At 39.3% G+C, this 24,435-nt stretch overlaps 2 protein-coding genes across 2 annotated transcripts; both read right to left on the bottom strand.

The window, feature by feature from the left end:
- Positions 1-6,103: 6,103 nt before the first annotated feature.
- On the bottom strand, positions 6,104-8,261 carry LOC145765009 (NADH-quinone oxidoreductase subunit B 1-like). Its single transcript, XM_082576741.1, has one exon. The coding sequence runs from the start codon at positions 8,217-8,219 to the stop codon at positions 7,473-7,475; it is 747 nt and encodes a 248-aa protein (XP_082432867.1). The 5' UTR covers positions 8,220-8,261; the 3' UTR covers positions 6,104-7,472.
- Positions 8,262-10,728: 2,467 nt separating this feature from the next.
- Positions 10,729-11,484, bottom strand: LOC145788443 (uncharacterized). The gene has a single exon (XM_082600210.1). It carries the CDS (start codon positions 11,482-11,484, stop codon positions 10,729-10,731), a length of 756 nt encoding a protein of 251 aa, XP_082456336.1.
- Positions 11,485-24,435: the final 12,951 nt, after the last annotated feature.

The following is a 24,435-nucleotide window of genomic DNA, read 5'->3' as shown; positions in this document are numbered from 1 at the left end:
AAAACACAGATCAAGTAAAGTAACCTACAACCCCTTCACCTAATCACCGATAGCTTCCACACGCTTTTTTAATTCTTCAAGCGAAATAAATAAAAAAAAAACATGGCAAAACTATCTATATGTTATATAATTCACAAATGCACAAAAATGTTGGGGGGGCTGCAGTTCCGCAGTCCCTTTTGACGAGCCGCCACTGATGCCAAGTGCAGTGGTTGTGACAGTGCTCAAACGAAAGCGGTGTTACTCGTGTCTCCAAACCAAAGACAGGAAGAGTATCAACAAATGAGCCCGAAATGTTGAAGAAATATTTGTGAAGAGCAATCAGTATCAACCAAAGTATGTTGCATGTGTGAAAAGTTAGGTGTCGACACTGCCACCATTGGGATGGGGGAAGCGGCCTAGCGAGACGCTCAAAGCGTCAGGGTTGTGTTTGTCTATCATTCCAGGCTTGTAACCAGACATTCTCAGGTGGTCACAATCCCAGTCCGCAATCGACCCCCATAAAAAAAACGTTTTAATGACATCTTTATTACATGTTAAATGAAGTTTCATAATTGTTTGGTTGCATTCAAAAGCAATGTTTTTAAATAAATGATGGTGCAAACGAATATGGCTCTGAATGGTGACTTCACAAGGTACAGTACTTGAATAGAGCTTTCCAGTGTCAGTTTATGACAAAAAGTAAAAGTAGCGTGCGCTACTTTTGGTCTGAGTGGCCATAGCGCGATACTTTTCATCAACCGATACTTTTCATTACCATTCTCTAGTTGAGAGTCAGATATTCAGTGGTGGATTTCCAGAAGATTAGCTTCCGGAGCGATAGTTTTTTACTTTCCAAATGCGCTAGGTGCCGTAGAAGAAATTCAGAAATATGTCTTTATAAGACTTTAAAACAACACACTTGATGTACCTAAAACGTTGCTAAAGTAAGTATCATGGTCTATAGATGGTATAGCGTTGTTCAATGCAAATATTCATATTTTAGTGAAACAATAATACAAAAAAAGACAAGTTATAGCCTAGAAAAAAGAAAAGAAAAACATTTGTTTTTAGTTTTTTCCACTTTTGATTTTTCATTTTTCAAGTTATAGCCTACAATTTTTAAGACACCTATCGTATTCAAAATCATAAAACCTCTGGCGACTTCGGGTCTCAATTGCTGGGTTACGTCCATGGCGTAATCAGGATCCAACATACTTCGCTGGTTAAAAATTTCTCAATGGAAGACGGATCATTCGTATAAAGAGTAAACTTGAAACAGTTACAGTGTGTGGAGAAGCACGGTCAGATGTCAGTATGAAGTTCATTTGTGAAAATCCTCGCTCACACTCGCTCGATGAAATTGGAAGGGATTATAGTGACGTTATCAAATTTTGAAGACTCTGGGATCTTCTTTTCGTAGTTATATATTCACGAAGTCCTCTCACAGCAGCTTCGCGTTCATCTAAGCGCAATCTCTTTGCCACTTCAATGATTTCGTTTTCTCCGTGTGTCATTAGGCTACTGTGCCCTCTGGCCAAATAGTTGAATCAAGTATTTTTCAGCTGTTAATAAATGACAAGTCTGTTGAATTCAACAAGCGATCTTGGATGGAATTTCCTAAGTGATTATACACCCTTCTCTGTTGGGTGGAAAATATCACCTTGATAGGGTGGAAATGACCATCTTTCCCAATAGGCTATGGGGTGGGAATGAAAAAGTAGAAGTGGAATTTTTAGACCACCCCTAGAAGTGGTTAAAACTACACTTTTTGATTTACAGTGTAGAAGATGTGGGGATTGATTAGCGGGCTATTTCTGCAATTGTTTACATGTAGCAGTGGCCGAGTGGTTAGCGCGTTGGGCTCGCAGTCGAGAGCCTGCATGTTCGACTCCAGCCACCCGCAATTGCTGTTGTTTCTCTGGGCAAGAAACTTTACGATAATTGCCTCTACCCAGTAATCGATTTCGAGTAATGGGTAGTTTAAGTCACTAAATTTAAGTCATAAGTAGAGTAGACAACCGGAAACAGACATTGCCGTCGGCTGCAGCGTGGGTCAGGTGTAGGGGAAAGTAGGGCAAAATGAGGTGGTAGGGCAAAACGAGGTTCTCGTTTTTTAAAAAAACTACTTACGCAACATAGTGGAAATTTTGGTAGGAAGTAGCCATCTTGGAATTGAATCAGTTTTTAGTTTAATTCTGTAATTTTAGTGTACAGAGATGTTTTGTGCAGCAGAATTAAAAAAACAGGTAATTTGTTAAAAAAAACGGCCAAATGTTTCCGTGATTTTTTTATACTAAATAATTATTTGTTGCAGTTGTTGCTTTTTCTCATAATACTTTAGGAAGTAGTGATAGCATAAGAAGGAAAATATTTGAATTTCCTTTCACTGCAAGTGTTTTACAGCCAGTTTTTTTCTGTGTAATGCAATGGGGCATAATGGGATAGTTACATCATTGCATGAAACTACATGTGAAATGGGTTTCTTCATTTTTGTTAGCCTGCTTCTGGAAGCTATATGCTACAGGACATAGCAGAATTAAACTATTTGTTTATTAATAGATCTCAGGGATTCATAGTATAGGAATCGCCAACTCGGCTGGATATCTGACAAGCGGAGTGTAAAAGTGTTGCCAGATATTTTTTAAATTTTTACTAAAATTATCATTTTGGCATTTGTAAAGTAGCGGCTGCCCAAAATTTTCCCGTAAATAAACGGACAAGCTTTGGGCAATCACTACTCTTTAAAAATGCTAAAAAATTAGTTTTTCTAAAAATTTAAAAAAATATTTGGCAACACTTTTACACTCCCCTTGTCAGATATCCAGCCGAGTTGGTCATCCCTGCACTATGAATCCCTGATAGATCTTAAATTATAGCTTATAATCATTCAGGAATATCCCAGCTAATATTTTTTATCATAATTATGGTTCAAATGTTATTTCTGCTATTTTGCATGTTTATTGTTTAATCATCAACGATAAACTTGTTTCAAGACTGTCAATGCATTGTTGCTGTGCAAATTTCTGATTCACTTCTCTCATCCCATTTTGCCCCACCCATGGGGCAAAATGGGAAAAAAGGCACCTTTGGAATTTATTTGATACTTAAATGAGTATTATCATTTTTGATATTTTTTTGTTTGATTTGTGTAGCATGATGCCTGACCTTTCTGCTAAAAAAAAAATTGTTCGTTTTGCTTAAGTTTCTAGAATTTTATGACTGTTTAGGCTTAAGTATCCCATTTTGCCCTACTTTCCCCTACGTCGGAAGGCGTACACCGATGCATAGCGCTCAAGTCCGCTTTCCCGCAATGCAGGGTAAAGATATACAAAACAACAAACAAACATGTCATTCTACACCTTTGAACTCTAAGTTTTCTTCAGCATCCTTAGCAATGCCATAATGTCGTCCGGGTTCGTTCCTTCGTGTTTCAAATAATTTTGCAAGATTATTAATTTTGTTATCTGCATCTCAAATAGTAGCCTACATGCTCTGTTTTACAATTCAAGGCTTAGGCTATTTCGGATAATTCTTGCGAATATTCGTACATCAAAGCCAAGTCCAACAAGAAATCCGTGGATGTTATCTTCGACAAGAGTCCTTGATATTTTGCACGTTCCCGAGAATCTCTTGTGTCGCTAATAGCCCCCTTTTTGAAAAATTCGACAAGTGCTGGGAAATCATTCCAGACGGCACTAACTGTGCGGAAACTCGAGGCTACTCAACGTGTGTCCAGTAGGCCTACCCTTCCGATTTTCAACAACTGCGCTTAAACAGCCGCTGCACATTCACCCAATTCCCTGCTATTGTTAGGAGAAGCGTGGTAAAGGCTATAGCGTTTGTCCATAAAAGATCGAAATCGATTCAAATTAGGCCTACTGACTGATTTTACAGCATGACGAACCGATAGTTCCAATCTATGGTTGCACAATACCACACCACAATGTCTGGAAATTCATCACGAAGCAATTTTGCTACACCATTTGTGCGACCTATCATCAAGGCCGAGCCATCACATACAACACCAATCAAACAAAAAAATAAAAATGTTGTAGACATGCCATATGATCTTAGGCAGCTCTTCAGGGAATCATAGATGCCATTCGCTGTAAGAATAGCGAGCTCAACAAGACCTACAAAATTAATACATTCACAGGTTCGCTTCCGTCAAGACTGGTACGAAGATATATTATCAGAGTGAATACCCGATTTAACATGTTCGACTCATCAAGAATTATGGATATACCTTTAATGAACAGGGCAAAGCATAATAAGAGTATAAAATATTTGAGCTATATAAAATATTTGAGCTTATAAAATATTCGAGTCAATTTTTTGATCGAGCTTCCGGGGCGGCGCTCCGGACCGCTCCGGCTGAAATCCAGCCCTGCAGATATTATATTGTATCTCAACATGGTGTCATGAAAACAAAACTTCATTGCAAAAGCTGCAACGTACATGCAATAACTTTCTTCGTATTGTATTTGACATTGACCGCAGAGAAAGCATAAAAGGTGTAATGGAACTCAATAATTTAAAATCAATTAACCACATGAAAAATACAGAGATTGCAACTTTCATGTTTAAATATTCAAAAAACCTACTTCCCACAACATTTAATGATATAATTATGTGTAAACAATCAAATAGCCTAACAACAAGAAGTAATTCTCCTTATATTCCGATATATTGCAGAATTAACACTTGCAAACAATCAATACGGTACATGGGGCCAACAGTTTGGAACAAGCTTCCCCCTACTATAAGAAATGAATGCAAAACTGTAAAAAGCTTTAAATCAAAAATGAACAAGCTAAATCTTCCTTGAAATAATCCTATCTAAGTATAACATACACCAAACTTACTAATATATATATATTTTTTTTTGCCCAGAAATGATAGGCCAATGTGTGTAGATTTATTAGCAAAATAGTAAGGTTGTAAGTACTCCTACTGGCCTTCTGGTTTTTGTGTTTTTTTGTCCACAGAAGTTCTACAGAGTCTGCAGAAGTTTTTCCATCCTCTTCGACCAATCACCATCTTTCGATGAAGCGGTGGCCATGTGCTCCAACCAGTTGTTTTAGGCTATATCAATATCTTGGACTGGATCGTCATGCTATTGTCTGATTGTTTATTTATTTTTCTAACATGCCGAATTGGATTTTTTATTCACTTTTGTTATGGTTTAACGTGTAAAACATACGGTGGCCTAACCCAAATTTATCATATTACTGTGACATGCCACTACTACATCCCAGCTGGCGATGCCTGTCGTTTTTGCATTAATTCAACGTTTGCTAACGTTGGATCAGTGTGGAGGTGACGAGTTTAGCTGACTGGGGTCTAAAATTATCGCTTTATCAACGCAAGTTTTATCAAAGCACGCTTGATATCTTCAAGATATACCTTCCCTGGGTATAATTGAATTTCCGCAAGATGATGATGTTGTTTTTGCTAGTTTGTTTTTGTCATTGTTTCCTGTCGTCAAGTTATAGCCTATCTATTTTGTGAGTCGTGCAAGGCCTATGGTGCGTTGCGCTTGAAATGGCTTTGCCCGTGGTAGGATTTCTTTGTGGGGTTTTCTTTGCCTGCCTTGCTCTTCTTTGCTATGAGCTAAACGCATCAAGACGTGTTCCCCTTACGACCATCAGCACTCTTGATAACGCACCATGGCCGATCTTCATAGCAACTGTCCATACAAATCTTAAATATATCAGCTAAAGCTATGTGGGCTAATAAAGCTATAGCCTAAATATATGTTGTTTAATTGTTTTTTTGTTACATTTTCTTTTTTTATTTTCCCTTTATATCTTAAATTTTTCTGAAGGTGTTGCGACCGTGCCAAATTTCTTTCAAATCAATAACTTACTTCGGTCTCAAGCACGTTTTAACGTTCGCGTTTTGTCGCTTCTACCTTTTTCTCGACCTTTGCTATGTTGACGTGTATTGTTTTGATATGATGGTCAGAAATAAAAACAACTGAACTGACTGGTAGCGAGCAGCGTTGATTTTTTTTACAAATTGCAGCGATAGCGCGCTCCTTTCAAGTAGCGGTTGCTCACCCCTGATTAGGAACTGCTGATCGAATACACACGATAAACAGCAATAACCACCAAACAAGTGCATCCATAACGTACATGTTTCAAAACACGTGATGTGAAATTGAACGTCGTTTGGATGTTACGAGCAACAAAAGTAGCTCGTGCTAACATTCACAAAACTTCATATACTGTAGGCTACACGTAAATAACCACTCTGAACGTAGAGTTTGCTTTCTAGATCTATGCAGGTTTTTAGTCAAATTGGAGATTGTTCAGAAGCCGCTACCAGACTTAAACCTTTAAAAGCGTAAAGCTGCACAGTATCCTCAGATTTTACTGCAATTTCATTCACTGACCACTGACCAGGTAAAAAAAAACAGTTTGAGCTGGAGTTGCGAGTGGAGGGTTGTAGAAAATAAGGAAGACCCAAGAAAATGTGGAAAAGGTAAGTTGATGGACTTCACAACAGAGGACGCGTTAGACACATCGATGTGGAGGCAGGGTATGAAGGCGAGTGCGGCACTTGGAGGTGAATCCGGCCACCCTCGCTAACGGGGACATCACCGGATTAAAACTGAACTACTACTGCTTTTCATCTCCACAAACAAAATGCTTCGTTCAGATTTTCGTACTTTCTATAACTACTTTCAGTCAGATTTAAAAATGGCTATCATATGAAGTGGAGGTGTGTGTAAACTGTAGTAACATCTGCGAAGACTATGCACAGCTTGTGAGAATGATAACAAATAATAACAATTAGACTTGATACTGTGCCCAATGCAACAACACAATACGATTACAAATGCAACATAACAGCCAACAGTAAGAGCTCGGCGAATAGATACAGTCAGCTGTCCCCATTATTTCGGCATGTCATTAAGTGTCTTACAGAGACACAATCAGTGTGTTCGGGAGCGGTGTCAATTCGACGTCCTTTGGACTATTCGGCCACGCAGCCAACAATGAAAAGGAATCAGCAAATTAACTCTTTTTGGAAACTATCACACATTGGTAGCAAAGTCTAAACGCTCTTCAATTTGACAAGAATGCTTTGTTTAGGGTTCGAACAAGAAATTTTGAAAACTTTGAAAAAACAAGTTAAAAAAATGTTCTATACATTTCAGACCAACTGGGCCAACCCTGTATCTGATGATTATTATCATACTATTTCGGAAACAGCATGAAAGAAGTTCAATGACTTTTTCTTTATTTTTATTATAATAATAACAACATTTATATATATAGCGCCACATTCACAATGCAAACTATGCTCCTGGGTGCTGTACATGACAACGGTGATAAATAATACAGTACTTTTAGTTATTATTATTATTCCCTGGTTATTATTATCAAGTTAAAGTTATTATCTTGAAAAGCGAAGATTGTTTTCCATTATTTTCAAGTGAAAAGTAAAGTCAATATAAAGTTGAAGCTACAGTGTATGTAAACTTAAGCCTCATTTCGTTTTTGTAATTGTTTAGGAGGATCATTTGAAAGTGCATCTTTTGCCATGTCACTCCATTTCTCAATCTTTTCAGAATGTTCCCGATACCAGATAGATGCCATGCGAGATCGTTTGATCTTTTTTTGTAGTTGCAAAATTCCATAAAGTAAAGCTTCAGCTGTAGGGGGGCAACCAGGAACATAAATATCAACAGGGACTATTCTATCACAGCCACGTACAACTGAGTAAGAATAATGGTAGTAACCTCCACCATTAGCACAACTTCCCATTGACAATACCCACTTTGGTTGAGGCATTTGGTCATACACTTTACGAAGTGCGGGGGCCATTTTGTTTGTGAGAGTTCCAGCAACAATCATCAGGTCAGCTTGTCGGGGACTGGCACGAAATACAACACCAAACCTATCCATGTCATACCTTGGGGCTGCAAAATGCATCATTTCAACAGCACAGCAAGCAAGTCCAAATGTCATTGGCCACAATGAGGTGGTCTTGACATAGTTGACCAAATCATCAATCCTGGTGGCAATGTACTCAGCTTTGTTGGGAGCATTTCGAATGCTTCCAATTTCCTTTCGTATAGGCTGAAGGGCCTGTGCAGGCTCAGTGTCATTAGACTTTTTATTCTTCCACAGTGATGTTGATTGATGTAATGCTCGAGCATGTTGGCAGTGACTGAATAATCTACATCGCAGCATTCCGAAAGAATTAACAGAAGCCATTCCACTCATGAATTAAATTTTAAAACATTACCTGGAAAATACAACACGGTGAAGTAAAATTGAATGGTTGGTATAGCAGGCCTATTAACTTAATATATAAAAGTGGGGTAGGCAACTTAACATTAGAGAACAACTACACGCCCTGTCAAGCAAGTGCAAGAGAGAAGCCTAATTACGCTTAAAAATGGGGTCTAGGCAATTTAACGTATTAGAGAATAACTACATACCTTCACCGTTAAATTGCCAGTGCTACAAGGAACTAAAGTTTGAGAATTTTTGTCCGCTAAATCAGGGGTCAGCTAATAGTTAAGACTGTTCAAAGTCTAGCCAGTAGGTCAAATCCCGGTCAAATCCAAAACCAAGCAAAAAAGTTAGAATCAATGTTGCGTCATAATTGTAAAATCAACTAATATTGTTAGTCAAACATTCATTAGTTGTGGTCGTCGTTCATATATTTTCTTAATAGCCAATTTAACGACCACTTTTGAGATTTTGCCATAAATGTGACCTATTGCTGTTCACTTCCTTCTGGTTGTAACCGGATGAGGCTCATCATCATCATCATCAACCAATTTTGATTATACAGGCCATGAATTAATCCTCATGTCGAGGGTGTGGCCTGTCTGTCTGTCGAGAACGAAGTCTTCCCCTCCACACCTCGCGATTTATTGGGTTGGCAGAGTCCATGTTCAGGGCTACAAGGTCACGTTTTACAAGTTCTTCCCAAGAAAGTTTTGGTCTACCTTGACGCCGCTGTGCTGCGATGTTGACACATCTGACCTGTAAGATCCAGCTGGAGCTGCGCTCAACGTGACCAAGCCATCTCAGTTTGCCTAATTGGAGGACTTCACTGATGTCTTTTAATTTGAGCTTTGATAGCAGAGTCTCAAACTGGATGTTGTCTTCAGGTTTGACCAGGCAAGTCCATCTTACCATCGCTCTGTCATTACGTTGTAGGCGCTTGACGGTGCTTGCTAAAGCCCACGTTTCAGAGCCATAGAGCATGACACTCCCCACACAACTGGAGTAAACTTGTCCTCTGGTTGCAGCAGGAAGTTGTTTGCTTGTGAGGATAGGGAGGAGTTCTCTAAACTTTTTCCAGGCTGACTTGCACCGACTTATAGCTGCATGCTCACACCCCCCTCCAGAAGACATGGTATCACCAAGGTAGCAATAAGTCAGCTACCATGTCAAGTATGCCCCCTTCAACCTCAACCTCGCTTACCGGCCTGTCATCTATTGGTCTTGCTATGCCCTGACAGCATGGGCATGAGTAGTGTGGGTCCGGTCTGAGTGACCCTTTAATTCCACTACGCTTTTTGTGGACCCAGTGGGAGCAATTGGTGCAGAAGATGGAGTTGCTACCGGTTCCACTTAGGCATACCAAGCAAGGGTGCTTTCCTGATCTTCTTAGGGAGTTCTGGTTGATGTCAGAGATCATTATTTTGGTCTTACCCATGTTCACTCTTAGGCCCTTTGCTTCCATTCCCTTCTTCCAGGCGGCGATTCTGTCAACTAGTGACTCCAATGAGGTGTCGATAATGGCAAGGTTATCAGCGTACAACAGCTCCCAAGGGAAGCCTGTGTGCAGTTCGAGTGACAGGGCCTCCAAGACAATGATGAAGAGCAATGGGCTCAATACAGAACCCTGATGCACACCTACGCCTACTTTGAAAGTGTTACTGTGCCCATCCCCAACACGCACATAGCTCCTAGCATTCAGGTACATTGATTGTACTATCCGTACTAGCCATTCCTCAACACTCAGCTTTTGCATGGCCCACCAGACCACCTTCCTTGGCACTCGATCAAAGGCTTTTTCTAGGTCTACAAAGGCCATATAGAGAGTCTTGCTTACGGCAAGGTGTTTTTCTTGAAGTTGACGGATGATGAAGATGGCGTCAGTTGTACCTCGACCTGGCATGAAGCCGAATTGCATTTCATCAATCTGCACTTGTTGCCTAATCAATTGTTCTGTCACTCTCTCAAGTATTTTCATGGTATAATCAAGCAGCTTCAAGCCTCTGTAATTACCCCTATCAAGGGCATCCCATTTACCTTTATAGATGTTGACGATGTAACTTTCTTCCCAGTCTGCTGGTATACAACCCTCGCTAACAATAGCTTCTACAAGATCTCGTATAAGAGCAACTCCAGCTTCGCCTGTTGGCTTCAGCATCTCTGCTATTATTCCTGAAGGACCAGGAGCTTTGCCCATGCGCATCTTACTGATGGCTCTTTTGATCATCTCGGTGGTGATTGGTACACTAGGGCCCTCAACACATGGTTCATCTGAGAGATTATCCGGGTTCCAGGGGAACTCTACATTGAGAAGTCATTCATAGTATTGTTTCTAAGCGACCTTCCTTCCTCGTCAAGAGAGAGTTCACCGGCATCATTTTTGATGGGTTTATCACCACTAACGTCTTGATTGTCACATCGCATTTGCTTAGCCAGCTTGTAGACGGTCCCTGACTTTGAGTTGACATTGTAAAATAGTGTCTTCTCAGCTTCGGTTTTAGCATTGTATAATGTATATGGCATACTTAGCAGTTCTTTTGGCATCGTTGTATGCTTCTCTGCTTTCTCCTGCCTTCCATGCCTTAAAGGATCTCCTCTTCTCCTGCACAGCATTCTCCACTGTATCATTCCACCACCAGGTTTGTTTTCTCCATCGGTGCCTAGATAAAACACCACAAGTTTCTTGTGCAGCTTCAGTGACTCCTTCCTTCAGAGTTTTCCATATCTCTTCTACAGTGCTTGCATGGGCTCCTTCAATCTTGGAGGCAAAGAGTTCAGCATACTCAGCTTGTTTGTTTGGATCTTTAAGCTGCCAGAGTTTCATGCGGGGCTTAAACTGTCGCTTTTGTTTGTGTGAAGCTTGTACCGTCATGTCCGACACCATGAGTCTGTGCTGGGATGCACATTCTTCACCCAGAATCACTTTTACATTTGTAACATGCTTTCTGAACTTGCGCCGATATAGGATGTAACCGATCTGCGTCAAAACTTCTCCAGATTGGTAAGTGACCAGATGTCTGTGGTCCTTCTTAAATACGGAGTTCCGTATCACCAGGTCGTTTGCTACAGAAAATTCAAGTAGTCTTTCACCTTCCTCATTGCGTTGGCCAATGGCATACCCACCATGAACTTCTACATATCTGTCTGGATTGCTGCCTATGTGGCCATTCCAACCACTGCACACAAACAGTTCTTCAGTGGCAGGGACAGTGGTGATAAGGCTGAAGTTGTTCGTAAAACCGAGTCTTGGCATCTTCGCTGAGCCCAGCCTGGGGAGCATAAACACAGATGACAGCAAACACAACTTTACCCACAACTAACTGCACTAAGAGTATCCTGTCGGAAATGCGTCTCACTTCGAATACCTTCTCCCACTAATCTTCAGCCAGCATGATACCAACCCCTCCTGTGCCCTTGCCATTACCACACCAGAGAAACTTGGCTTGCGAGTCCTTCCCAGTAATTTTCCTAGTTCCAACATGCCTCCATCTGGTTTCCTGGAGACAGAGTAAGTCTATTCTTCTCCTAGTCATTGTCTCTACTACTTCATTTGCCTTTCCTCGCATGGTTCCCACATTAAGTGATCCCACACGGAAAGGCTTAGGGCGTTCATAGTATTTGCCACAATGGCCGTACTCTGCAGACCCACACACCCGGAGGTCCGCCAAGCCCGAGACATGACCAGTTACCTTGTTGTTACTGGCACTGCCTTGCTTATTTCTTCTTTTTCGACTTGACATGTTTTGATTTAGGCAGTTTTTACAGCCGGATGCCTTTCCTTGACTAACTTGGTACACTTTTGGCAGACCAAGATCTCCACCGTTCCCAACTAACTAGAGCAGCTGTGGGAAATTCCACTTGCATAATGCACCGTTGTCCCAAAAATATAACAGTGACCCGCTGCATAGGCTACTGTCATCCAGGTTATGACAGGCTATCCAGAGATAGCAGACGCCACATATCCCAGTGGCCGGGGATTGGATTGGTGAGTGCCGGGACGTTTCCGCAGTGAGTGCCGGGACGTTTGTGCAGGCCAGCGGGCCCTGCACACTGCACCTCTAGGCCTCCAATCTTCTCCGAGATCCCTAGCCAGTTAGCCTGGAGCCGCATGGCATCCAGTTTCCATGGTGTACCACGGGGAGGTTTGGCTTCTGAGTCTTGTCAGTGGAGAGGTTATGTACCAGCAGGGAAGACTAACGCACTCGGCTTCCTTTTTGTCAAAGACTATCTGGCGGATGAGGCAAAAGCGATAGATGAGAAGCATGTGCATTGTGCAACTACATCTACACCCAGCAGCATCACTAGACACATCACACTGACCTGTGGTACCACACCAACAACAACAGCTTATTATCTGTTGCTAATTGAGCTTATCTGCGAAACCGACAACAAACAACAACTTTCTCTCATGCCTTTTTAACTTTATTTTATTTTTCAGCAAAATGTTGTTTCAAAATGACATTCAATTTCCGAGTAAAATTGAAGTGTTACTGTTATTATTATTGTGTTGATTTCTGAAGGTCTTATTCTTAATAGCCTTTCCCAAGAGCACAACAAGCAAACTTACCTACTTTTCTTCAAACTGGATTAAAGCTGAAAGTCAAGCAGAAAAGCTATGAACACCATTTATTAAACTGCTTGGTATGGATATGAAACTGTTAAGGTTTATCTAGGGATAGTAGATTACCGGGATTGTTAACTACATCCGCTTTTTCGTTCATCCGCAACATTAGAAGGGTAATTTTTTTTTTATTTACAAAATAATGTATTTTTTATGGGTTATATAAAAAGAGTGAAGTTGGTTTTGAAGTAATTTAAAGTTTTTAGTTGAAAGCAAGCCAGCAGCAAAGCATGAAAAAAATGTCAAATTGGCAATTTACCCTTCTAATGTTGGCGGAACAACGGAGTTGCTCGTCCCGGTAATCTACTGTCCCTAGGTTTATCCCAACAACCTGCTGCATTCGAGATAAAAGATCGTTTGTCTGCCATGAGGTGCCACAAAATATTTTTATGTTCTGAAGGGTGCCGTATGCCTAAAAACGTTGAGAACCACTCGATTAAAGTATGGCAAACAATTTCGCAGACGTGATGATAGAGCTCGACCGATATATCGGTCAGCCGATATGTATCGGCCGATATCAGGTGTAGCCGATATATTGTATCAGCTATTTTTCGCCGATAAACATCGGCCAGCAAAAGCACACTCAAAACCAGCCATACGTGCCTTTAGAAGAAACACAAGTTGCTCAAATGTGCTTGCATAGCACAAACAATTGTTGCAAGAATATAATTTCTCGCCCATTCTAGTGCGCGCATCTAGAAAATGTTAATATTGTATCCCTTAGCTTCCATTCAAGCAGAAAAACTTTCGAGTTTTACGTTGCTTCAATGATTGATGACATTGAATCATTGTAATAAAGGTGAATTTTTCGCTAAGAATCGATGGGAGTACCGGTGTACTTTCACACTAACCACGCGTAACTTATTTCAAGTCTTACGTCACAATGTCTGGCTTTGATCTCCGACTGCGAGTGATATTGATAAGGCAAGATTTGTTACAAAATTAGATCATACGAGTAGGCTATCACAGCAAAATTTGTCAAGTTTTGGTATTACAGTAAGAAAGAAAAGGCCCAGGGAAAATAAAACTTTTGCTCACATGACATGCAAAAATAAACCCAAAGAAAAAGCCTAGTGAAACTTTGCACAGAAGAAAATAGTAGCGTCATTGTAAAAGTTTTCCGATTCCTGCCCAGAGCATTATGACGCAAGAAGCCACACGACCTCGTTCGGTATAAGTTAATCAGTTATGCGGCATATTAAGCAGCTACACGACTATATATATCGGCCGATATATATCGGTAGGCCTATCGGCCTAAAAATTTCATAAATATTGGTATCGGCCTGAAAAAGTGATATCGGTCGAGCTCTACGTGATGATTACATGTATGGTGAGTTTAAATTGTTTTGCAACTCAAAGTGAAAGATCTCATGATCCATATTTGGGTTGCAAGCCACTATTTCTGGGGTGTCAAAACTTTTTCCCAGGTAGGCCAGATTTGATAATGCAAAAGTGCCCGCTGGCCAATAGCCTCTCACAATCTTGTTTTGCGCAAATAAAGATGCATATCGGTATACAGTTATATACTGTATCCTGTATGTATATGCATCTTCATTGCTATATATCATTGTTAATTAAAATTGTACATATTATTTAATGTCATTTTCATACAACAAAGCAATTTGCAGGTTTAACTATTTTGTTTTATAGCTTACAAAATATCACGAGATATGATTAGTTAGGCTGCAGGCAGTGTCGGCTATAGGCCTAAGTCTTCTGCCTTTCCATCAGAAATTAATACATCCAGAAATTTTGTATAACACAGCTGTGTTAATGTGAAGTCTGGTTCGAGGTTCAAGTCTGGTTCGAGGTCAAGTCTGGTTCGAGGTTCATGATAGACAAGCGTAAAATATCACGAAGGTGGGAGTCGCTCAGCTTTGATCTTGAGCGGTTCTTGTTCAAATTTACAACCGAAAACATCTACTTATGCAAATATGTTGAACTGAACAAGCTAAACATTTTCTTTGCAAACTTTTGTATTTCTGGAAAATGTTTTTACCAACAGCTGGATAAAAATATTTTTAGTTTAAAGGTTATCATTATCATCATTAAGTTCCTTCCTCTCGTCGAGGATTGGAGGCAATGAAGTTTCTCTGTTGTGAGATTTTTATTCGTTAGAGGCAGGGAGTTAGAGGTTATAAAACACAGCTTTTTTGTTGTTTTGAGAGAAGGCGAGAAAAATAAATGTCATACATGTAACAAAACACAGCTCATTCAAAAAAGTTATGGTATGACTTCAAAATAAACCACTATTGAAATTTCAAAAGTTAAACTGGCAACATCTACATGTCGTAAACCTTGAAAGAAAACACAATCAAAACATAACAGAATATTTTTCACAAACTGCTGCTCAACTTATCAGCATAGGCAATGGGCATCTTAATATCCAGACAACGGCAGACATGAACCAAACTCAATTTGATGACACTGGACGGATGCAACCTATTTTGTCCCTGAACAATTCGTACCCCGATTTCATCCCTTTGGCTTAAACATTTCTGTTTAAGCTGAAACCCTGCCGTCATTGCATAGCACGAACAATTGTTGCAAAAATATCATTTCTAGCGCGCATCTAGAAAATGTTAATTTAGCTTCCATTTAAGCAGAACAATAAACAATAAGGACGGACACACAATAAGGCAAAATTCATTACAAAGATCATTAATAGAAGGGAAGATAAACGATAAAAGAAGTAAAGGCAGACCAAGAATGATTTGGACAACAAACATCACAAACTGGACAAAATTAACTTATGAATGTGCAGTACGCACAGCTCATGGTCGAGAACAATGGCGCATTGTATCCAACCCTCCATACAAGGAACAAAATGATGATGATTAAGCAGAAAAGCTTTAGATTTTTATTTGCTTCAACGATTGATGACATTGAATCAGCGTAACAAAGGTGAATTCTTTGCTAAGAAGGGATGGGAGTACAGACGAAATCGGTTAATTGAATCACCTATTTGCCAGACGTTTTGATACGATTATACGATTGATTTGTTTAACCAATTTACTAAAAAAAAGGTTTATTGTGAATGGGCGTAATTGTTGGGAAGATGTCTGTGCTGACTAGGCTGCAACGCACATTACAACTGATGCTTCCTACAACTGTTTACAATTCTGGTTAAACTTTAAAGAGTTTACTAGTTCTGTGTTACATAACACTATGCTGATGTTCCAACGTTTTCAACATCTGCAGATGATAAATCAGTGTAAAAAGGACCAGTTTTGCTGGCTTGGCTGAGCAGGTATGATCAAAGCATTTTTCTGCAAACTGCGGCAATCGGACTTCTTTTAATCTCACCGATCTCTGTGACGTCACAACGCGAGCTTTGACGTTGACGTTTTTGATTCAAGCGTGCTATTATTAGCTCGTACCAGCTGCGTAGTTTTGAGTATGGAACGTGCCTACGAAAATAGTGGTATGGTAGAAAAACACGGCTCACACACATTGTTTTGAAATCGCAAAGTTTTTTTTTTCAAGTCTTTTGCGCTGTCTGGTAAAATAATTAATTTGCCATGTTCTTCAACCGAACGAAACTGCTCAAATGAAATCATGCACTGCATTTCACAACAGTAGGCTACTTTTTTTCAGCAATTTAAAAAAAATTCTTTAAAATTTTCTGGTAAAAACTTTTGGACATGCTTTCCAACACTTCCCTCGTAGGGTCTGCTACTATTCGGTGAGTCCGATTCGGTGAGAGCCCTATTCGGTGATTTTTTTGAATTTTTTTTTGAAAATTATCGGGTACCGTAGCCTAATTAAAACCCCTAACCCCAAACCCCCTAACCCCAAACCCAAAAACCCAAAAAAACCCAAAACCCCCCAAAAAAAACCCCAAACCCCCAAAAAAAAAACCAAACCCCAAAACCCCCCCAAACCCTAACCCCAACCCCCTATCCCCTAACCCTATAACGGCAATAATAATTAGGCTACGGCGCGCAATAATTTAAAAAAAAAACTCACCGAATAGGGCTCTCACCGAAAAAGGCTCTCACCGAATCAGGCCATTCCGTCCCTCGTAAGCCGAAATAATTTGTCCATGTCCATTCTTTGGAAGGCCAGTTGCCGACGGATGACATCAAAAGCATTTAAACTTCTTTAGTGTGATTATTCCTTTTGTGTGCTCTTCTGTTTTAATGAAGCCCAGCTGTGCAAAAAGTGGTTCTTTGTAGTGCGATGTCTAGCACATAAGATTATGGCCTAGGACAGGGGTTCTTAAACTTTTTTTAACGCGGACCCCTTAAACAAAAATTTTGGTTTGCGTGGACTCCCTTTATGGCCTAGTTCGAGAAACTTTTTTGATCAGCATGAATTGGACATAACGCAATAAAATTAAAATCAATTGGTAACAAAATTTATTTCTATTTGAATTAGGACCTTCTGATGATCCTCCTTTTAGGGTGAAACAGGGTGTCAAGGGTTTGGAGAGTAGTAACTAACTCGTATTTGATTTGAGGTAACAAAATTTATGTTTAATTAAATTTAAGAAATAGCAAATGCAGATTGTTTTTCAATATCTTCGACTTAATTTCACTAATGTGAAGGATGCTGCTGTTTGTTTTCAACAAGAACATGAAATTGTGGCTTCGTCTTTGATAGGGCAATACGCATGTCATCCTTTGCATCCAATCGGTTTCGACTCCTTGTTGTGATAGTTACCAAGGATGAAAATCCTGACTCACATAAATATGTAGTTGCAAAAGGGATTATAGCAGCTACGGCTCTCTACCAAAAGAGGATATGCATAAACCTTTCACAATCTTAACCTATATTATAAACCTAGTCTAGCTGACGTCTAGCTTAGCTGCAACCATAGACTCCTATGGCTGCAACTAGAGATGTAAATGCAAAAACACGAACCGTTTTTTTTTAAAAAAAAACGTGTTTTTTTTGAAAAAAAACTTGAGCCAAAAAAACACTCGTTTTTTGTTTTTTTTTCATATTTTTCTGAAAAAGTTGCAATTTTTTTGCAATTTACAGTTTAGTTTCATTATAGTGCTCTTGAAAAACATTAAATTACTAAAAATAGTTTTATTGGTGTGCTGAAATTCCTAAGTGTTTGTGTTTGGCAGCATATGTTCTTGCATAGTCCTATGAGGACCTATGTTGTTTCGCTTTCTTCTTCATTCTCTGGCATGTTTGTGGCAGTAGACCTGACAAACATTGAATTAATGAAATTTGATACATGACATAATGTAGATGAGTTAATTTCTTTTTCCTTTTATGAAAGTTAGCCTATGATGTTAGTATACTGTGGTACTGGTTATTCTTGTACACACTCAATGGGTTGACGAAATTTTGACAAAACAAGGTGGCAGTATTCAGTACACACATTTACCTTGTTTGTGGACGTGGTAATTTACTAATGCAAGCTATTGCCAATAGCTTGTTTAAACATGTTTTGTAACTGATAGCTTGCCAACGATGTATATGCTTTATAAATGTTGAAACAGAAGTATTCTTTTCGTGTGTTGTAAGACCTTGGATTGGACACTTCGTCATTGATGCTTCTTGCAGATTATTTGGGACATATAATGCAAGAGACCTTATCACTGATATTTTTAGCTGTCAAAAGTTAGTGCATTTGTCAGAAAAGGTTTAGGTTAATGTTCCTTTCAAATGCCCACCACCCATGTTGACTATTGCTAGTAACTACCATTCTACCAACCTTGAATGAAGAAATTTTTCCTTTAAAGTGGAGTTTTTCAGCACTGCTCAGTGCTCAGTGTTCACATAGTGAATAAATGCTTTATAATGCTTTTCCTGACAAGAATAAAGTTTTACCCATATTCCCACAATGCAGGATAAAGATACAAAACAAACATCAAAGATGAAAACTTATTTTATTTGAGAACTAGGCCTACTGTTTTTTGAGATAAAAAGAAATTGACCTCTTGTCGTTACGCACCAATAAAACCATGATGCAAACTTTAATTTTTTTTATTGGGCAGAGGAAAGATTGACGAAAAGTTAGGCAAAAACAAAAAAAGTGCTAAAGTCTCAAAGTTCTGCAAACTAGTTCAAATTGGATGGATTAAGTGCAACCAATAACCATACTTCTTTTAAACATGTCTATGACTGCACAATGGTGTGATTAAGGGAAAACAAACATGACTATGACGTCACAAAGGATTATTGAATCTCTTCAGGGAAAATAAAAAAACATCAAAACGTTTCCATCTTTCACTACATTTAAATGTGATTTGGGCTAAAAATTGGGACTTTAGCACTACACTGCTTTTGCCAAACTTGTCATCAATCTTTCTTCTACCCAATTATTTTTTTTTAATTTACGCACCATGGTTTTATCGGTGCGTAACGACAAGAGGTTAATTTCTTTTTAGCTCAAAAAGTAGTAGCCAAAACTTGTTTTAATATTCATAAACAGATAGCCCACCCCATAAAACATGGGGGTAGAGCTAAAACTTATGTAAATATGTTGAGCGGTTCTTGAGATATGGCCGTTTTTCTATTGCTCCTTATCTATAAAGCCACTTAGTGGCTAAGGTTATTTCACTTATAACTCGAGAACCGCTTGTGTGATTTTCATCACGTTTGCACCAAATGCACATCAACTGGAACAATCTCTTGACGTTGTACTGGTAATGGTGTGGTGTGCTGGTGAAAAGTGCCTTTGTGAAGTAGAGAAACAGGACCCTGACCACCTGGTCCTAACGTAACATGCCCATTAACCAAAATCCCAGGTGGCTTCGAAACTGTACACGAGTGTGGTACTGCATTTAACAACTGGCTGAACCAAATTACAGACAATACTTGAGATGTGCCAACCATAGGACACTGTGTTACTATTTGAGACGATGAGAAACCTTTATGGCTCGTGTGTTGAGACTTGAGAGACATATTGTCTCATTTGAAAGATGTTATACGAGTTATGAGACTATTTTTTTGTTGAAAGAGACGCTATTGCAATGAGTTTACCCTAATTGCTGCATATTGTGACATTTAATAAAAAAATAGGTAAAAAAAACAAAAAAAACGAATAAAAAACAAAAAAAACGATAAAAAACAAAAAAAACGAGCTCGTTTTTTTAAAAACAAAAAAAAACGATTTTTTACATCTCTAGCTGCAACTGATAAAATTTTGCAATGTTCAAATAGCGATAAAAACGACAACGTTGCAAAGACAACAAAACAACAATTCATTTTTGAAATTATACACTAAGATTTCCATTGGGTCTTCATGGACCCCCTAAAACTAGTCCGCGTACCCTTGGGAGTCCACGGACCCCAGTTTAAGAACCCCTGGCCTAGGATTACAGACATTTGTCTTTGTTTTGAGTAGAGATGTAAAAAAACGTTTTTTTTGTTTTTAAAAAAACGAGCTCGTTTTTTTTGTATTTTATTGTTTTTTTTGTTTTTTATTCGCTTTTTTTGTTTTTTTTACCTATTTTGACATTAAATGTCACAATATGCAGCAATTAGGGTAAACTCATTGCAACAGCGTCTCTTTTAACAAACAAACAGTCTCATAACTCGTATAACTTATTTCAAATCAGACTATATGTCTGGTATATTGTTTCATTGCAACTTTGTAGATCTCAAGTCTCAACACACAAGCCATAAAGATTTCTCATCGTCTCAAATAGTAGTAACAGTATCCTATGGTTGGCAGTTGGCACATCTCAAGTATTGTCTGTAATTTGGTCCAGCCAATTGTTAAATGCAGTACCACACTCGTGTACACTACAGTTTTGAAGCCACCTGGGATTTTGGTTAATGGGCATGTTAGGACCAGGTGGTCAGTGTCCTGTTTCTCTGCTTCACAAAGGCACTTTTGACCAGCACACCACACCTTTTCCAGTACAACGTCCAGAGGTTGTTCCAGTTGATATGCATTTGGTGCAAACTTGATGAAAACCACACAAGCGGTTCTCGAGTTATAAGTGAAATAACTTTAGCCAGAGGTGGGCACCCGCTACTTTTAAAGTAGCGCGCTACCCGCTACTTGGGCCAAAGTAGCGTGCGCTGCCGCTACCCGCTACCAATTTACAAAAGTAGCGTGCTACCCGCTACCGCTACTCGGGCCAAAGTAGCGCGCGCTACCGCTACTTCTTCCGCTACTTTTGTCTAAAATGACACTAGGAAACACTCAAGTCTCTAGTGACGCAAAAATGACCTTGAAAACGAATGTTATGATTCGTTTACGCTGTCATTTTAACGTCGTTATAGAAAACACATTCTAAGGGAAATTTATTGTTACGCATCTTTCAAAAACACAAGCATTTCAAAATGAGAGTCAATAAGTCCTGCTCGCTTTCGCGTAAGCACATCTTTTCCAACAGAGAAAAGTCTCACCACCGCAGCACTGAAAGGAATGGGGGTGTTGTATTTAATGAACAGATGTTTTAACTCGGTATTCGAAAAGCTCAAGGACTTGCTCTTGTCCGAAAAACAGGCGTCCACAATTGTTGCTTCCTTCTGCACCGACGTTTCACGGGATGGCGTAAACACTCCAAAAAATACATCCTCGGAGTCATGACTGGTGTTGGTGTCACTCTTCTCGGTATCAATCTGGCTTGACTTTTTCTCGCAGTGCGTCAGCATCATCCGTGGAAACGTAGTGCAGAAATTGTAGCCAAGACGTCTTGAAGGAGGGATGAAGACATGATGCCATAATGCATTTCATGTTGTTGAAGCAATTGTTGAATTGTTTCTTCACCCCTTCAAGGACTTTCACTTTCAACTCCTCACAGGTCACAAGATTACTGATCTCGGTCAACTTCTTCGCGCAAATTGTGATGGTTGGAAGCAAGACTCCGTAATATGCCTTGGACTCGCCCTGGAGAATGTCTAAAGCCTGGCAGATAGGCTTCATCACACGGAGATATTCGCCGAAGAAGTTGACGTCAGCTAGAAAAAACCGAAACTTTGCAACCAAGCCGATTATATAGCTGCTTGACCCCGTCAGTATTGCAAAAAAAACAAGCATTTTTTTCAATTTAAATTAAAAAGTAGCGGGTAGCGGGAGTACGACTGAAAAAAAGTAACGCCTCTCCCGCTACCGCTACTTTGGAATAAAAATAGCGCCGCTACTGCCTACTGCAGCCACTATTCCAACTAAAAAGTAGCGCCGCTACCGCTACTTTTACCAAAAAAGTAGCGCCGCTACAAAAGTAGCGCGCTACTGCCCACCTCTGACTTTAGCCACTAGGTAGCTTCATAGATAAGGAGCAATAGAAAAACGGCAATATCTCAAGAACCGCTCAACATATTTGGTTAATCTTTAGCTCTACCCCCATGTTTTCTGGGTGGGCTATCTGTTTATGAACATTAAAACAAGTTTTGGCTACTACTTTTTGAGATAAAAAGAAATTAACCTCTTGTCGTTACGCACCGATAAAACCATGATGCGTAACTTCAAAAATAAATTTGTTTTTTAATTGGGTAGAGGAAAGATTGATGAAAAGTTTGGCAAAAGCAGTGTAGTGCTCAAGTCTTAACTTTTAGCCCAAATCACATTTAAATGAAGTGCAAGATGGAAACATTTTGATGTTTTTTTATTTTCCCTGAAAAGGTCCAATACTCCTTTGTGATGTCATAGTCATGTTTGTTTTCCCTTAATCACACCATTGTGCAGTCATAGACATGTTTAAAAGAAGTATGGTTGCACTTAATCCATCCAATTTGAAGTAGTTTGCAAGACTTTGAGACTTTAGCACTTTTCTGTTTTTGCCAAACTTTTCGTCAATCTTTCCTCTACCCAATAAAATTTTTTTGAAGTTGCGCATCATGGTTAGGCTACTGTGTGATGTGCAGTCTAACCATAGAAAGAGCTCAACACCTGCTCTCCTGAGCCACATTGAAATGGGCTTTTGCCTGAGGATGGGTTTCTTTTATGTCCGGTTTTCTTTCTCCGTCCTATTATTAATTATGACTGCTCATCCACATCAATATTGGAACTGGCAAATTCAATCCACAACACTTTTTATTAGGCTGTCATTCATTACAACATGTGTGCTTCTCTCTGTTTTTGTTTTATTTTTTGCTATTTGCTTGTTTTGGGTTTTGTGGCCGTGCTAACTACTGATATATAGCCTACTACATAATTTTTCATTCAGGCACGTTTTAAACCTTTCAAGGTTTTGCCACCTTTTCCCGTTCGTTAACATGCTGGTAGGTTTATATCGATTTTTGTAGTTAGTATCTTTTTCGTCCCGGATGCGTTAATGACGAAAAATAAAATGATTGATTGATTGGTTTTATTGGTGCGTAACGACAAGAGGTCAATTTCTTTTTATCTCAAAAAGTAGTAGGCCTAGCCTAGTTCCCAAATAAAATAAGTTTTCATCTTTGATGTTTGTTTTGTATTTTTATCCTGCATTGCGGGAATATGGGTAAAACTTTATAGTTGTCAGCAGAGATGGGCGTGATCTTGATCTTGAAGATCACTTTTTTTTGGTGATCTTGATCTTGATCTAAGATCACTTTTTTTTGTGTGATCTTGAAGAACAATAAGATCAAGATCACTTTAAAATTGAATTTTACTTCCTAAATAGAGGCATTTTTTTAGAACTTGTACTGTATGTACAAAGCAGTTAGTGGCAACTAAGGATGTGCCGATTAATCGGCATCAGCATCGGAATCGGCAGGTATCGGCAATTTTTGGAGAATCGGCATCGGAAAAAATTGCCGATTCTTTATCAAAGTTTCCTAATCAAAAGTAGCGCGAGCGCGTGGAAATACCGATCAAAGAACGGCTTCTTTGAACAACCGCATCAGCCTCAACTAGCATTCGGAGAGCGGTAGTCTAAATTATGACGATTGTCTGCCATTTTGTAAACTCTTGTTTAGTAGGCACGAGATCAAAATACTTTCTTTCTTTGAAATGACAAAAAACGTTCAAAGAGAAAATCAGACCAGATAAAATATAAAAGTTGAATGATTACACAACGGTTAGAAGTTAAAGGAGAAATAGATTATTACGTAATAGTTGTTAGCTTGCAGTATGCGAGGCGCTAAAAGCAAGAAGAGAAAAAGCGAGGGAGTATAAACTGCTAAGAAAATGAGAGCAACTGTCTGAAAGATTCAAAACGCTTTAGAACAAAACAAAGGGCGTCAATGGAAAACAACGTGTGAAGTTGCAAGTTATATCTTTTCAGACGCTGAATTGCAGTGAATTAATCTTGTCACTTAGTAAACACGTGAAAAAAGATTACCTCGTTTGCGCAATAATCACTCGATTGTTTGTTCAACCCATGAAACGGACTATGTTACAGCCAAATGCTGTCCCAGCTCTAGTCGGCATTCGGCAAAATTAGGGAGTTTTCTTTGATCTGTAGAATATACCTTAATGCAGACATTTTTAGCGCAGCAAAAAAAGAAATGACATCGTGTACAGTTAGAAGTTGTCATTGTTTTTAAACATTGTAGACGTCAATTTATTATGTTCTTGTGCGATTATTTTCTCCTGTATCAATCACCTGCTTTAAGTTATGTAACGGAAAGGAAATCTTAATTTATTTCGTCATCCCCGCACTGGCAGCCGTGGCCGAGTGGTTAGCGCGTTGGGCTCGCAGTCGAGAGCCTGCATGTTCGACTCCAGCCACCCGCACTTGC

This window comes from Aplidium turbinatum, chromosome 2 (genome assembly GCF_918807975.1).
Source record: "Aplidium turbinatum chromosome 2, kaAplTurb1.1, whole genome shotgun sequence".
NCBI lineage: Eukaryota > Metazoa > Chordata > Ascidiacea > Aplousobranchia > Polyclinidae > Aplidium > Aplidium turbinatum.
The sequence above is the reverse complement of the archived record's forward strand: the minus strand, read 5'-3'. Positions and strand labels throughout refer to the sequence as shown.

Coding starts and splice junctions, on each gene's coding strand:
- LOC145765009 (XM_082576741.1), bottom strand. CDS start 8,219: ATGAGTGGAATGGCTTCTGTTAATTCTTTCGGAATGCTGCGATGTAGA.
- LOC145788443 (XM_082600210.1), bottom strand. CDS start 11,484: ATGCCAAGACTCGGTTTTACGAACAACTTCAGCCTTATCACCACTGTC.